Source organism: Prinia subflava, chromosome 13 (genome assembly GCF_021018805.1).
Source record: "Prinia subflava isolate CZ2003 ecotype Zambia chromosome 13, Cam_Psub_1.2, whole genome shotgun sequence".
NCBI classification, from domain to species: domain Eukaryota; kingdom Metazoa; phylum Chordata; class Aves; order Passeriformes; family Cisticolidae; genus Prinia; species Prinia subflava.
Window position 1 is genome coordinate 20420269 of NC_086259.1, and position 16236 is coordinate 20436504.

The 16236-nt window shown below is 65.5% G+C and overlaps 1 protein-coding gene across 1 annotated transcript; it reads left to right on the plus strand.

Annotated features, from left to right (window-relative positions):
* Positions 1-266: 266 nt before the first annotated feature.
* Positions 267-15647, plus strand: LOC134557822 (uncharacterized). The gene is given in 31 exon segments (XM_063411088.1): positions 267-463; positions 2147-2343; positions 2418-2528; positions 2656-2811; positions 2887-3031; positions 3153-3328; positions 3418-3546; positions 3627-3814; positions 3816-4145; positions 4229-4371; positions 4699-4923; positions 5028-5246; positions 5326-5456; positions 5534-5677; positions 5751-5960; positions 7082-7222; positions 7337-7451; positions 10531-10760; positions 10861-10992; positions 11085-11240; positions 11314-11458; positions 11573-11745; positions 12140-12268; positions 12373-12558; positions 12638-12882; positions 12987-13129; positions 13234-13461; positions 13966-14187; positions 14274-14404; positions 14499-14642; positions 14723-15647. Coding segments are annotated over 31 exon segments (5376 nt in total). The 5' UTR covers positions 267-324; the 3' UTR covers positions 14936-15647.
* The last annotated feature ends 589 nt before the right edge of the window (positions 15648-16236 follow it).

Below are 16236 nucleotides of genomic sequence, written 5' to 3' on the forward strand. Positions count from 1 at the left end.
ACATGGGGTACTGGGGATTGCCATGGGGATCCTGACCCCAGGGAACACCTGGGGTGCCTGTGTGGTACCGGGGTGTTGTATCAGGGGATGCCGGGGGTTTCCAGAGGGGTACCGCGGTATAACGGGGCTTGCGGGGGTGTTGGAGGGTGTTGGAGGGTCCCAGGGGCAAAGGAGGGGTCCAGGGCATTGCCGGGGGATGCCTGGGGCGTGCTGGGCGGTACCTGCGCGGCCACCGCCTCACCTGGGGCGTTGCGGGGCGGGACGGGGCGGGACGCGGCGGGCGGCGACCGGAGAGCGGCAGCAGCAGCGGGAACGGCCGGGGCCATGCGGGGGCCGCGCTCCGGGCTCTGTCCGCTCTCCATCTTCATCCTCCTCCTCTCCCCGCTCCTGCCGGCGGCCGCCCTCTCCCCGGCGCCGCCGTGCGTCCTCCCGGGGCTGCGCCGGGGGCCGCTCCCCGCACCAGGTAACTCGCACCGTCGGGGCGCGGCGGCTCCGGGACCCCCGGGACACTTCGGGGACGGGCTGGAGCCACGATCGGGGCGCCGAGCACTAGGGGGGCGGCAGGGCCTCCCTCACTGCCGCGATCAGGATCGCTTTGCCCCCGGTGGTGGGGCCGCTGCTTTTCGGGAGGACCTCGCAGTGCTGTGGGGCTGGCGGGGGTCCCCGAGTGTGGCTGCGCCGTGGGGCTGGCTGGGCTCCTGTGGTCTAGGGATGTGCTTCTCCCCGGGCTGTGGAGCTTAGCCATGGGGCTGGCTGTGCCCCCTGGGGCTGGCGGTGCCCGTCTGGTCCCGCTGGGCTGGTGGCGGCTGATGCCAGTGCCTTTGGCCCAGCCGTGGGGCGCCCGCTGCGAGCAGGGCTGGGTCCCCGCAGGGTGGGTGGCCGGCGCCGGGCTGGCAATGGGGCTTGGTGCCCCAGGGCCGCCCTTCTCCGGCCGTGGGGTGCGGGCTCGGGCCGGCCCGAGGCTGGCCAGCTCTTGGCCCTCTGCCGGCGCTTGGCCCGGGCCCGCTGCCCTCTTCGCTCGGCGGCTCCCGGGAGACTGAGGCTGCCCGGGAACGCTGCCGGAGCCAGCGCTCGTCTAATGGCCGCGGGAGCACTTAAAAGCTCTCCTCGGCGGTAAGTGCCAGGGAGGGGCCTCGACCTCCGCCTGCCGTGGGCACCACATCCCGTTTTCACATCCCGTTCCCATCAGCTAAGCCTGCCAGGGCTGGAGGTGGGCGCTGCCGGGCTGGGGTCTGGCCACGCCACTGCGACCCCCCTCCGTAGGCAGCCCGTGGCTCGGGCACCGACCGCGCGGCTCCGCCTTGGCACCCAGCGGGCACGGTGCCCTGCGGGCCCTCCGTGCAGGGACCCCCGAGGACAGGGTGGGGTACCCCCTGTGCCGCCCGGCCCTTCGGTGGGAACAGCAACCCGTGCCGCAGCTGGGGAGCGGGGCTGGGGGCTCCCCGTGACGGGGGCTTCCCGGGGCTCCTGGTGCCCCGCTTACCAGGGGGGAGATTGATGCCCGTCCAGCTCCATTAAAGTCTTATCGCGGCCACCGCGACTGGGAGGGGCCCGGTGCTGCCCTCGGGGCACGGTTGCTGCTCCCCACATGGCCCCACCGTCGCCCCTGGCTCGCTCCCTCCGGTGTGGAGGGGGCACAGCTCTCCCTGCCCCATTCCACGCCTTCCGCAGCCCCCCCAGCCCGCTCCGTGTCCCGCCCTGGGCCGCTCGGCCGCCGGAGCTGGCTCAGCTCCGCTAATCCCCTAATCCTTCCCCCGGGGGGTTGCGGAGCTGGGGCTGTGTCCAGCACGAGGGATGCAGCGTGGGAGGCGGGGGAGGGAGAGTCAGTGCCCAATGATCCGGCCACGGGGGGTTGGGAGCCCCGAGGGGGTGACACACCGGGAGGGGGCTGGGGCAGGGCTCTGCCCGCCCAGGAATTTCCCATCATCTGTGAAACAAAGCCGAAACTTCCACCGAAACTTCCAGCGCGCTCCCGTACGGCGCCCGGTGTTCCCTGCCCGCTCCTGTGTCCTCTCCCCCTCTTCCACCGTCCCCTGCCTCACTCCCTCGGGACTCTGGGGGACTGCGGGGTCCTGGCGCTGGTTGTTGCGGCTCGGGGGTGTCGGGGCAGAGGTCCCCCTCATCCCCCGACCCCTCACTCTCGCAGGGAGCTCTGGAGGCTGCGCGGGGCCATACAGGACGGAGGAGGCCGATGTCGGGGTGCGGGAGGACGGGGGCCCCGTGCGGCTACCGGGGGTGGGCAGGGCGCTCGCCGCACCCCCCCGAGATGCTGGCTCCCCCCGCTATGCCGCTGGCCAGCCAGACCCTGCCCCGATTCCCACAGAGAGCAGGCGCTCCCCCCAGGTAACGCTGCACCGCGTATCCCCCAGCCCCTGCTCGCCCAGCCGGCTGTGCCCTCACTCACCCCCGTCCCACAGGAGCTCCCCAGGGCTCGCGCCACTCTCAGGAGGCAGAAGAGGGACTGGGTGATCCCCCCCATCAAGGTTCCTGAAAATGAGAGGGGCCCCTTCCCCAAAAAGCTGGTTCAGGTATGGTCAGTCTGGGCAGGGGGTGTGGGCATGGAGGGGCGCTGGGGGTGCATCCCCACTGCATCAGGGCAGGGTGTGGTGTGGTGGGGGATACTGGCCCCATCCCCTTGTCTGTGCCTCCTCCCAGATCAAATCCAACCGGGACAGAGACACCAAGATCTTCTACAGCATCACAGGGCAGGGAGCCGATGCCCCCCCTGAGGGCATCTTCACCATTGAGAAGGAGTCGGGCTGGATGAAAGTAACGCAGCCACTGGACCGTGAGCACATCGACAAGTACCACGTAGGTCCTTGCCTGGGGACACCACGGGGATGTTGGGGTGCTCTGCAGGCCCCCCACTCACACCCCACCCTGCAGCTCTTCTCCCACGCCGTGTCTGAGAATGGGAAGCCCGTGGAGGAGCCGATGGAGATCATTGTGACAGTGACAGACCAGAATGACAACAAGCCCCAGTTCACGCAGGAGGTGTTCAGGGGCTCTGTGCCAGAGGGAGCTCTGCCAGGTAGGACTCTGTGCCTTGGGGAATCTCTGCATCCCACCAGCCGTGTTTCCTGGGCACAGCCCTGGCACTATCCCTGGACTTACCTGAATCCTGGCACTTACCTGGACATCCACATCCCCAGGCACCTCCGTCATGCAGGTGACAGCCACGGATGCAGATGATGCGGTGGAGACCTACAATGGTGTCGTTGCCTACTCCATCCTCAGCCAGGAGCCGCGGGAGCCCCATCCCCAAATGTTCACTGTCAACCGGGCCACTGGCACCCTCAGCGTCATTGCCAGTGGCCTCGACCGGGAGGTGGGCTCTGCAGCACCGTGGGGCAGGGGTCCCAGCCCCAGGCAGGGGCTGACAGGGTGTCTGTCTGTCTGTCTGTCTGTCCACCACAGCGTGTGCGGGAGTACACCCTGACCGTGCAGGCAGCTGACCTGGACGGTGAGGGGCTGACCACCACAGCGCTGGCCGTCATCGAGATCGCTGATGTCAATGACAATGCCCCCGAGTTTGACCCCAAAGCGGTAAATGTGGGCCCCCCTACTGGCTGTGACCCCTCCGGTGCCCACTGAGCCGTGGTGCTGACGGTGCCCCTGACCCGCAGTACGAGGCGGCCGTGCCGGAGAACGCGGCCGGGCGGGAGGTGGCCCGGCTGGCTGTCACCGACCTGGACGAGCCCGGCACACCGGCGTGGCGAGCCGTCTACTCCATCCTGCGCGGCAACGACGGCGGTGCCTTTGCCATCACCACCGACCCTGCCACCAACGAGGGCATCCTCCGCACCGCCAAGGTCTGTGGCACCCCGTGGCACCCCGTTGCTGCCCACAGCGGGGTCCTGCCTGTTCTGCTCTCACTGCCCATGTCTCCCCCTCTCCCAGGGTCTGGACTACGAGGCCAAGCAGCAGTTCGTGCTCCACGTGGCAGTGGCCAACGAGGTCCCCTTCGTCGTGAAGCTGCCGATGGCCACTGCTACAGTGACAGTCACTGTGGAGGATGTCAATGAGGCCCCGGTGTTCGTGCCGCCGGTGCAGCTGGCCACGGTGTCAGAGGATGTGCCCCCAGGGCAGACCCTGGCCGCCTGCACGGCCCAGGACCCTGACAAGGCACAGGGCCAGAGGATCAAGTGAGCAGGGACAGTGTTGGAGTGGAGGTTTGGGGGGGTCTCTGCTGCCCCTCGCTGCAGCACCAGCTCCCTTGTGCCCCCAGGTACGTGGTGGGGCACGACCCGGCGGGCTGGCTGGCCGTGCACCCCGAGAATGGCCTGGTGACCGCGCAGGACCACCTGGACCGCGAGTCCCCCTTCGTCAAGAACAGCACCTACGTGGCCATGCTGCTGGCCGTGGATGATGGTGAGGGACATGAAAAGGGCCTTGTTCCCCTCCCGCGTGAGGGGCACATGCTGCCATCCCCAGGAAACACATCCCCGCTCCAGCATGGAGCAGTGCGGGGGCTGCCTGGCCCCACCCCTGCCCGGGGCACCCGAGCCCCGTGAGAATCCTGGGTTTGGGACTCCCCCCTCCAGCATCACTCCTCGCTGTTTCCACCCTTCCCCGGAGAGTATCTGTCCCTGGGAAGTCTTGGTTTTGAGGCTCCCTCTGTCCCTATGCTATTCAGTCACCCATGTCCCCTTGAGGGTCCTGGGTTTGGGGTCCCCCCTCCAGAATTGTCCCCACCAGGCTCACCGCCGGCCACGGGCACGGGCACGCTTCTCCTCACCCTGCTCGATGTGAACGACAACGGCCCCGAGGCCGAGCCACGGGACATCACCGTCTGCCAGCGCAGCCCCCAGCCCCAGCTCCTCACCGTCACCGACCGGGACCTGCCCCCCAACACCGGCCCCTTCCGCGCCGAGCTCACGCACGGCTCGGGGGACAGCTGGGCTGTGGAGGTGGGGGACACAGGTATTGCACTGGGGCTCAACATGAGGTGGGGGTTCCTCGGCAGGGGCAGCTGTGCCATGGCTGCACTCCTGGTGCATCATCCGTGAGCCCCCAATCTCACACAGGTGACACAGTGACACTGCAGCTGGTGGCACCGCTGGAGCCGGACACCTACAGCGTGTACCTGCGGCTGCTGGACCAGCCGGGCAGAGCCCAAGTGACCATTGTCACCGCACGGGTCTGCGCCTGTGAGGGGCTGGCACAGGGCTGTCCCCAGAGACCCCAGCCTGTCACCGCCCTGCCCTTCGTCCTCGCCACCCTGGGCGCGTTACTGGCCCTGCTGCGTGAGTGGGGATCCTGGGGCTGTGGGGATACCCCTGCCCTGGGCACAGTGGGGGTCACTGGTGGCACTCTTCCCCCCAGTCATCCTGCTGCTACTGCTGCTCTTCGTGAGGAGGAGGAAGGTGACGAAGGAGCCACTGCTGCTGCCTGAAGATGACACAAGGGACAACATCTTCTACTACGGGGAGGAGGGCGGTGGCGAGGAGGACCAGGTGTGTGTGGGGGTCAGGGGTCTGGTGACAGCGTGGGCAACCTGGCTCTGTCCCTCTCCATGTGTGTGTGTCCCCAGAACTACGACCTGCGGCAGCTGCACCGGGGGCTGGACGCCCGGCCCGAGGTGATCCGCAATGACGTGGCCCCCACCCTCCTGCCAGCCCCCCAGTACCGGCCCCGCCCCGCCAACCCCGACGACATCGGCACCTTCATCGAGGAGGTGAGTCCTGACCTGGAGAGCCCAGGGGGTCACAGCGCAGGGGACACGGGCACTCACCCCTCTGTTCCCCCAGAACCTGAAGGCGGCCGACACGGACCCCACGGCCCCCCCCTACGACTCACTGCTGGTGTTTGACTACGAGGGCAGCGGCTCGGAGGCCACCTCGCTCAGCTCCCTCAACTCCTCGGCCTCTGACGCTGACCAGGACTACGACTACCTCAACGACTGGGGCGGCCGCTTCCGCAAGCTGGCCGAGCTCTACGGCGGCGGCGAGGAGGATGATTAGGGACCCCCAGCCTGCCTCCCTGCCTTATTGCTGCTTTTGTGCCTTGGGGGTTCCCCCTGCCGTGACCCCCACCCCAGCGCAGCCCCCTCACCTCCTCGCCTGCGTTTTTGTGGTTATTATCTGTTTTTTAAGGTATGGAATGATGGCGTGTGATGCTGCGGACAAGGGGATGGGAGCTGAGTCAGTTTTAATAAAGAATTTGGTTTTTTTAGATATTCCATGCTCTGTGTCACTTTGTGCCCTGGAGATTGGCACTGCCCCCAGCCCTGCAGTGACCCTTCCCCAGCCATGTCCCCCCTTGCCCACCACAGTGTGGAACCCATGGCACAGCTGCAGTGTCACCCATGCAGGGGCAGTGCCTGTGCCCCCCCTCCCCCCGGGTGTCCTTGTCCCCAAGGGGTGCTGATGGGCATGGGCAGGGCACTGACTGCCAATCTGTCCCTTCACAGGAGTGACACTGGTGGCATTGGGCATTCCTGGTGCTAAATCCCTCCTGGCCTGGGCAGCCCAAGCCCTGCTGCCCCCAGGCTGCCACCCCAACCCCCTGAGATGACCATGGGTGGGCACAGCACTCCCAGCTGTGCTGTGCTTTGGGACAGAGGGATATAGGGGAAGCTGGGGACTGCAGCGTCCTGAGGGGCCCTTCCTGCCTGGGGTGTCCCTGGGCACGATGTTTGTCCCCACTGCAGAGCTGGGATCTGCAGGGCCATGGCACGGGGACACCCTGGGGTACTTCTGCCTCCTGTCACCCATCAACACCCCCTGCTCCCACGGCCCGGACGGGAGAGGCATGGGAAGCACGAGGGCTGTGTGGCTGGGGCTGGGAACATCAGGGGCACGGGGAGCCGGGGGTACCCGGGACGGGCAGAGCACCAGGGGTGTTGTACTGGGGGCTGGTGGGGCACTGGGGGTACCGGGGGCTGTAGGGGTAACACGGGTACCACGGTACCGGAGGCCGTGGAAGCAGAACCACACCAGTACCGTGGGGGGTTTCGAGGAACCGGGAGTCGGAGATACCGGGAATACCGGGGCTCCGGGTGCGGGCGGGGCGGGACCGCCTCCCGTCGGGGCGGGACGGGGCGGTTCTCGGCGGGGTCGACACCTGCGGGGAGGGATAGGGAGGGGACCGGACGCACCTGCGACTCGGTGGCGGCAGCACCCGATCCCTCCGGCACCAACCGGCACCGCCACCGGCACCGGCCATGGGGCGGCGGGCGGGTTGCTCGGTCCCGCTTTGTCTCCTCTTGCTCCTGCTCCAGGTGAGCCACGGAATGGGGCGGCGGGACCCTGCCTGGGACCTCGCCGAGACCCTGCCCGGGGCAGCGGGACCTTGCTCGGGACCCTGCCCGGTGCTAACTTCTCTCTCCGGGCAGAGCGGGCAGCGGCTGTGCCAGCGGGCAGCGTCGTGCCAGCCCGGCTTCACCGCCGAGACCTTTGCTCTGGCGGTGCCGCGGGACAGCGTGGCGGCGGGACGGGCACTGGGACGAGGTGAGGACCCGGGGACAACCGGGTGTGGAGGACAGGGGGGTGTGTGGGACAGGGGTGGGCAATGGGGGACATAAAGCCGTGACTCCGTGCCCAAGTGGTGCTGGCGTGGCCACGGGGATGGAGCCATGGGGCTGGCGCTGTGGCGGTGGGGACAGTGTCGCGACAGTGGGGACAGGCTCGCTGTGGTGGCAGGTGCCGTGGGGGACAGAGCCTGGGGTGTCCCCACGCAGCGGTGGGGCCGCACTGGGGGCACTGGTGGGCACCGGTGGTCCCGGCACGGCGGGATGGCGCCGTGGCGCGGGGGCAGCGGAGCCGCTCCCCGGGGTGCGCCGGCGCGGGCGGCGCTGACTCAGGCACCTCAGACTTGTTGGGGCCGGCACGTTGGGGTGTGGGGCGCTCAGGCGCCTGCCCTGCCCCGTGCCTCTCCTGGCACCCGGGGTTCACCAGGGTGAGCCCCCCTTTGGACCCACAGTGCAGCTCTTGGCATGCGGATGGGCACCAGGATGGGCTCCTGGGCTTTTGGGGACATTGGTGTCCCACTGTGTTGGCACTAAAGCCCTGTTCTGGAGTGGCAAAGGGGCACCGGGGACCCATGTGATGTGGACCTGCTGCCACTCTGGGGTCCCCAAAAGGGACTCTGTGGGCTCTGGGGCTGTGTGCAGTGGCTGTCACCATCTGCACCAGTTCATGGCTGAGAGTGGTGCTGGCACTGCCGTGTGTGTGCCAGGGTGGCTGGGTGGGCACAGAGCCGAGGGGTACTGAGCACCCAGTGCTGCACCGAGGGCTCCCAAACATCCACAGTCGTTAACGGCTTTACTTGGGAGAGCCAGGAACCGGGCCCTGCCCCATACCTCAGGAATTGTGTTTGTTTGTCTTGTGGCTGATCATTAATGAAAAAGCCAATGTCCATCAGGGCTGGGCCTGATACCAGGGTGACGGCAGCCCTGTGACTTCCCTGCAGCACCGAGACCTGCTGGAAATTCTCTGTCCTGGCAGCAGCACTTTCAATTTTGGGTTCCGGTCACAGTCAGGGCGTAGGAGGAAGGAAGGGACCGTCTGTCCTTGAGGCTTTTGTGGCACCCAGTGATTCATAGCTGTGCCACGGCAATGCCAGCCATGGGGTGGCCCAGCCTGGTGCACGCCAGGCCATGCTGGGCCACAGAGCACCCCAAAGCTTGTGGCCAGGCTTTCAAGCTGGCCTGTAATTAGCTTGACAAGTTGAGTGCGGTGTTTTCCTTCCAGCAGGCCCAGACAGGCCCGGCGCGGCGCCGGGGCGGCGAACAGCAACACCTGCGCGGGGGCTGCGGCATTGCCAGGGCTCTGCTCCGTGGGTCGGGGGCTCTGGGGTGGTGGGGATGTGGTGGGGGCTGGGACAGTCCCCGTCAGTCCTGGCTGGACAAACCTCGAGAGTCTGAAGTCACAGCGAAACTGGGGTGACGTCAGTGGGATGTGTCACCCGCAGCACCTTCACCCCGGGGTGCCCCCCTGCCCTGGCACTGCTGCGTGTGCACAACACACAGGGTGGTGGCACTGCAGGGAAGGTGACACCTTGTTCTGCCTGTCCCCAGCCCCGCTGGGACCTCATAGGACCTGAGGTGGCTTTGGGGGACTGCCCTGGGTCTCAGCCCCACACCCTGTTTGGCAGCCTGGTTGCACCAGTCTGGTTGTCCCAGTGCCCCGTAGGTGGTGGTGGTGGTGGGGGACTGAAGGGGGGGGATCCTCCTGCAGGAGTCCCTGAGTTCTCCTTTTCTCCCACCCCCATCATTCCCAGGACAGGGCCTCCCCTCCACCCCCCCCAGCTCCCAGCCCTGGGGAGAGGAGGGCTGGAACCAGCCCTCCTTCAGCCAAGCTGGAAAAACAGGTTGTGCATGGCCAGGTGGGGAGTGGGGGAGTTGGAAGGGGGGAGAACGGGAAGGGGGGAGCGGGCTCTGAGCGCCCTCCTTGAACCCAGTGCGGGCTGAGCACTGAGCACTCACTGCACCCATTGTGGGGCTGGGGGCCTCGTGCCGCCCCTCGCTGCACCCTCCGGGCCCCGGGCCAGGGCCGAGCACTGCGGCTTCGCCCGCGGCTGCCTCTCCTTCCCCGCCTGCCCCCGCGCGTTCCTGCCCAGCCGGCCCCACCGGCTCCCCCAGCCCTGCCCGGGGGTCCTGCCGGGGGCTGAGCCGGGCTGGCATCGTCCCGGCGGGTCCTCCCGGGCCGGGTCGGGGGCACCGTGGTGGGCAGGGGGGCAGCGATCGCTCCCCCCTCCATCCCACAGCCACCCCGGATCCCTGGGCTGCTGTGGGCTGTCCTGCCCCCACGGGCCCGTTCCGTTCGGTTGTGCCGCGCTGCCTCCCGCCCGCCCCGGCACGTCCCCGTCCCCTGCCGAGGCGCGGGCACGCCGGGGCGGTGGTGGCAGCGCTGGCTCCGGGTGCCGCTGGCTCCGGCAGCTCTCCCAGACAAAGGGCGCTTGTTGGGGAACGCAGCGCGGCTCATGTGATGCCGGCTGACCGCTGCCTCGTGGCGGCCCAGCCCCGCTGCGCCCAGCCGGGTGCCAAACAGTGACATCGGGACCCCGCCTGCCCGCTGTCCCTGGGGTTGGGGGTCTCAGAGGTACCTGGGCAGGTCCAGGGGCCTGGCTGCCAGGGCACTGGGTGCCAGTGCAGGTGAGTGACTGCTGCACTTGTTTTTATTGGAAAAGCAGCGGGAGCAGCATGGGCACAGTGGTGGTGGCATGCCATGCCTGGGGACATGCTGTGCCACAGGGATACACCCATATGGGGGTGTGCTGCACCTGGCACCATGCCACACATGGTGCTGGGGACAGGGACATGCTGTGCCAGGTGTCACTTGCCCCATTGTTACTGTCTGGCAGGGATCCTATGGCACAGTAGGTTCTGCCATTCCCATTCTCAACCAAAGCCAGGGCAGGGATGCACCGTGTGTTGTGCCCAGGATGGAATCCTGGCAGGGCGTGTGTCACTGTGTGTGGAGCATCCCCACCAGTGCTGTGACCCCACACCCCAGGCTGCTGGGGCATGGCTGTGCTGTGTGTGCCCACGTCCCCAGAACCCTCTGGCACTCAGTCCCCTGTCCCCAGTGAGCTTTGTGGACTGCGGAGAGTCGCACCGTGCCGCCTTCCTCCCGGATGACACGCGCTTCAAGGTGAGCAGGGATGGCACCGTCTCTGCCACCCGGCCCCTGCAGCTCCAGCACCGGGACATCACCTTTGCTGTGCACACCTGGGATGCCATGGGCAAGAAGCATTCAGCCAAGGTGACCCTGCACCGGCGGCGGCACCAGCACCGACACCACGAGCAGATGCAGCAGGTAAAGCACAGCCCTGCTCCCTGGGGTCACAGCAGCCCCTGTCCCTGGTGCAGAGGGCTCAGCAAGGTGCTGGCACTGAGCAGAGCCACTGTCCCCACAGGACACAGTACCCGACATGCTGATCTTCCCCGAGCATGGACACGGCCTCCGGCGGCAGAAGAGGGACTGGGTCATCCCCCCCATCAACTGCCCTGAGAATGAGCGGGGGCCCTTCCCCAAGAACCTGGTGCAGGTATGTGAGCCCGTGGGGACCGGGCAGGGTCCAGGGCAGGCCCCAGAGTGCTGGGACGTGTCTCCACCTGTTTCTTCCTGCCTGGCTGCCAGATCAAATCCAACAAGGACAAGGAGACCAAGGTTTTCTACAGCATCACGGGGCAGGGAGCAGACATCATCCCCGTGGGTGTCTTCGTCATCGAACGGGAGACAGGGTGGCTGAAGGTGACAAAACCCCTGGACCGGGAGGAGAAGGACAAATACGTGGTGAGTGAGGGGGGCCTATGATGGGACGAGGACAGTCCTGGGGACTGCGCACACACTGACTGTGCCCTTGCAGCTCTACTCCCACGCCGTGTCGGCCAACGGGCAGCCCGTGGAAGACCCCATGGAGATCATCATCACTGTCACTGACCAGAATGACAACCGGCCCGTCTTCACCCAGCAAGTCTTTGTTGGCTACATTGAGGAGAACGCAAAGCCGGGTACGTGGGGGCTCTGAGCTGGGACCACGCAGAGCCCCGAGCGGGAGCAGTGCCAGGGTGTCTGGTGAATTCTGTCCCATCTTTAAAGTCTCGCTGGCTTGTCCCCATGTCCAGGCACATCTGTGATGACCGTGAACGCTACGGATGCAGATGATGCGATCAATGTGAACAACGGCATCATCGGCTACTCCATCCTCAGCGAGGAGCCCAAGGGTGCACAGCCGATGTTCACCATCAACGCTGAGAAGGGCATCATCAGTGTCATTGGCACGGGACTGGACTGGGAGGTGGGCACCTTGCCGTGGCCCAGGGGAACCACAGTGGCCCACGGCTACTCCACAGTGGGATGTGCCATGGGGAGAAAGAGATACCGGAGCCCTGGGGTCCATCTGGTTTTGGGATGTGCCATCCATGGGTCACTGTCCCTGGCTGTAGGGGTGTCTGCAGCCTTGAGCCCACTAGGAGCAGTGCTGGGGACACCCCAGGGATCCCCAGCCTTGCTGAGCCCTGGAGTGGGTGCAGTGCCAGCCCCTCAGGTGGGCAGCTGAGACATCAGCTGCCTCTGTGCAAGCAGGGAGCAGCGAGGCTGGAGAAGGGTGGAGGAGCAGGCAGGTGATGCCTGGAGGAGGGGAACACCCCAGTCCCCATCCCAACCCTAACTGGGGTGATTTTGCCCTGCAGACCACTCCCAACTACACGCTGATCATCCAGGCTGCAGACCAGGAGGGCACAGGCCTGACCACCACTGCCACTGCCATCATCAAAGTCACTGATGCCAATGACAACCCTCCCGTCTTCAACCCTGCCATGGTACCACCCAGCCCCGGCCGCTGCCCTCCCCGGGCATCGTGCCACAAGCCCCCAGCTGGGGTGCCTGGGGCCACACAGGTGACAGTCCCTGTCCCATCTTGCAGTATGAGGAGCCAGTGGATGAGAACGAGGTGGGGGTGCTGGTGGCCCGGCTGCATGTGACAGACCAAGACCTGCCAGGCTCCCCGGCCTGGCAAGCCGTCTACCACATCCAGAGCGGGGACCCGCAGGGCAACTTCGAGATCACCACTGATCCCAAAACTAATGATGGGCTCCTGAAAACTGCAAAGGTGAGTCCCGCTGCTGCATGGCTGCCTCAGCACCAGCTGGCTCCCCGCTGCCACTACCCAGCTTCTCTCCCACCCCCAGGGCCTGGATTATGAGACCCAGAAGCGGTACACGCTCGTGGTGTCAGTGGAGAACGTGGTCCCCTTCACCGTGGACCTGAATCCAGCCACAGCCACTGTGCTGGTGCTGGTCAGGGATGTGAATGAAGCCCCCATCTTCATGCCCCCGGTCAAGCGGGTGGAGGTGAGGGAGGATGTGCCACTGGGATACCAGATCACCTCCTACACAGCCCTGGACCCCGACAAGGACCAGAACCAGCAAATAACGTGAGTGGAGGGTGACAGTGATGGGAGCTTTGCTGGGGTGCCTGAGGGGCTGCGCTGCACCGTGTGCCCCTTCTCTCCCCCTGCTGACCCCCGGCTGCCCCCAGGTATCGCATGGGCAGTGACCCTGCGGGGTGGTTGGCCATTGACTCTGAGACCGGCATCGTCACGGCTGCCCAGCCACTGGACCGGGAGTCAGCACATGCCATCAACAGCACCTACAAGGCTATCATCCTGGCCGTGGACAACGGTGAGGGTGGCCAGCTGGATTATGGTGGCCCCATGGCCACCTCTATGTCCCTCCATGGGGTCCAGGCCCATCCCTGGGTGCCTCGCTGACTCTCAGTCCCACAGGGTCACCAAAGCTTGCCACCGGCACGGGGACGCTGCTCCTCCTGCTTCAGGATGTGAACGACAACGGGCCCGTGCCAGAGCCCCGGAGCTTCGACATCTGCCAGCGGCAGCCCGAGGAGCAGACGCTGAAGATCATCGACAAGGACCTGCCCCCCAACACCTACCCCTTCAAGGCAGAGCTGATGCACGGCTCCAGCAGCAACTGGACTGTCAGGGTGAAGGAACCAGGTGGGTGCCACCTGCTCTGCTGCTGGGCCCTGCAGTGAGCACTAGGTTGAGGACCTGCCATGGGGCAAAGTCCTGTGCCAATGCCAAGGGTGTTCCCAAACCAGAGGTGGGAAAGGAGCTGGAGCACCAGGAGCGGCTGAGGGAGCTGGGGAGGTTCAGGAGGGACCTTCTCGCTCTCCACAACTCCCTGGCAGGAGGGTGCAGCCAGGTGAGGGTCAGGATCTGCTCCTTAAGGGACAGGACAAGGGGAAACAACCTTGAGTTGTGCCAGGAGAGATTTAGGTTGGATATTGGGGAAAATTAATTCATGGAAAGGTTGGTCAGGCATTGGAACAGGCTGCACAGGGCAGTGATGGAGTCTCCGTCTCTGGAGGGATTTAAGGGCTGTGTGAATGAGGCACATGGGAAATTGGGTCAGTGGTGGCCTTGGCAGTGCTGGGGGATGGCTGGACTCAATAACCTTGGAGAACATCTTCAACCCAAATGATTCTGTGGTTCACCAAGACCTGGTGAAGCTGAGCATGAAGAAGGAGCTGGAGCCGGGCGAGTACAGTATCTTCCTGAAGCTGCTGGATGGGCAGAACAAGGAGCAGATCACTCAAGTGCGAGCCCAGGTCTGCAGCTGCGAGGGGCCGGCCAAGAACTGCGAGCGGCGAGCGTTCATCTCGGGTGGCATGGGCGTGCCTGCCATCCTGGGCATCCTGGGGGGCATCCTGGCGCTGCTCAGTGAGTACCCAGGGACGAGGATGGGAGGGACAGAGGGCGGGTCACCCTCTCCCTGCTGCCCTGACACCTCATCCCTGTGCCTGCAGTCCTCCTGCTGCTACTGCTGCTCTTTGTAAAGAGGAGGAAGGTGGTGAAGGAACCACTGCTCCCACCCGAGGATGACATGAGGGACAATGTGTACCACTACGACGAGGAGGGCGGTGGTGAGGAGGACCAGGTGGGACGGCTGTGCCTGTCGGACCCTGCCCCCCAAGTGCTGGTGGCAGTGCCCACAGTGGTCCCTCGAGCCTTGACTCCTGCTGTCCCCCCAGGACTATGACCTGAGCCAGCTGCACCGGGGGCTGGACGCCCGGCCCGAGGTGATCCGCAATGACGTGGCCCCCCCGCTCATGGCGGCCCCCCAGTACCGGCCCCGCCCCGCCAACCCCGACGAGATCGGGAACTTCATTGACGAGGTGAGCGCTGACCCAGGGGGTGACACATCCCTGCCCCACCAGCGCAGGGGACATGGGCACTCACCCCTCTGTTCCCCCAGAACCTGAAGGCGGCCGACACGGACCCCACGGCCCCCCCCTACGACTCGCTGCTGGTGTTTGACTACGAGGGCAGCGGCTCAGAGGCCACCTCGCTCAGCTCCCTCAACTCCTCGGCCTCCGACGCCGACCAGGACTACGACTACCTCAACGACTGGGGCGGCCGCTTCCGCAAGCTGGCCGAGCTCTACGGCGGCGGCGAGGAGGACGATTAGGGACCCCCAGCCCGCTGCTGTCACCTCATTTCACCCCTCTGGACTCATGTCGGTCTTTGTCTGGGGTGGCCAAAGCCCCCCCAACACCTCCTGAACCCCGTGCCTCATCTCCCTCAGGGAGAAAAGCTCAGGCTTGCTGGGGATGGGGGGTTTTGGGCTAGTCCGGGTGTTTCCTGGCCCCCTTGGCTGCAGGACATGGAACAGTTTAGTCCATTCCCCATCCTGGAACTGAGGTGCTCTGGCTGTGGGGAGCAGGACCAGGTCCTTCTTCCCTTTTCCACAGAGGAAAAAAGGGTTTCTCTGGCACTCTCCAAAATACCTCGAGCTCCCAGCCCTACACGGGCTCAGATCGTGAACCCAGTGTGATGGAGAAGTGCGATGAGGCTCTCGATCAATACAGACCAAAGATGCACCATCACAGGGAATTGTATTTACTTCAATATTTACTGGCAGATGTCTATTTTTTGGTATCCCAGATTATGGTTTGATTTCCAGCTATAATTAGCATGCAGTCATTGAAAAGTGCTTTCCAAAATCAAAGGGCTTTCCCAAAATCCTGACTTCTGTGTTTAGCTGTTGTCATGGTTTGTATATTTTTATCATAGGAAAAGGGTCTGACACAAGCTGAGAAACCAGCGGTGACCAAGGCCAAGTTTTGATTGCGCAGTTTTTGTATAAAAATGAAATAATAAATTGTTTTAAGAAAACCAAACCACGTTTCTGTGCGTGAGCCTCTGCCGGTGCTCGAAGGCTTTACCGGCTGCACAGGTGTGGCCATGGCCCCCTCCACAGGGGAAGGGGGCAATCGGAATCATGGAAGGGTTTGATTTGGAAGAGACGTTCAGGATCATCCAGCTCCATCTCTCTGCGTGGGCAGGGACACCTTCCACTATCCTGGGTGCTCCAAGCCCCGTCCACCCTGGCCTTAGACACTGCCAGGGATGGGGCAGCCACAGCTGCTCTGGGCAAGTGCCAGGGCACCATCACTCTCAAATGAGGAGGATCCTTCCCGATACCGCATCCAACCGTGCCGTGCGGCAGTGAGAACGCCTGTCCCCTGCCCTGTCCCCTGCCCTGTCCCCTGCCCTGTCCCCTGCCCTGTCCCCTGCCCTGTCCCCTGCCCTGTCCCCTGCCCTGTCCCCTGCCCTGTCCCCTGCCCTGTCCCCTGCCCTGTCCCCTGCCCCGCCTCAGCTCTCCGGGCGCTTTCTCCTCCCCTTCCCGACCCGGCCTCCCCAAGATGGCGGCCCCGGCGCGGCCCCTCCCCTCAGCGCCCTCCCCAGCATGGCGGCCTGGGGCGGCCC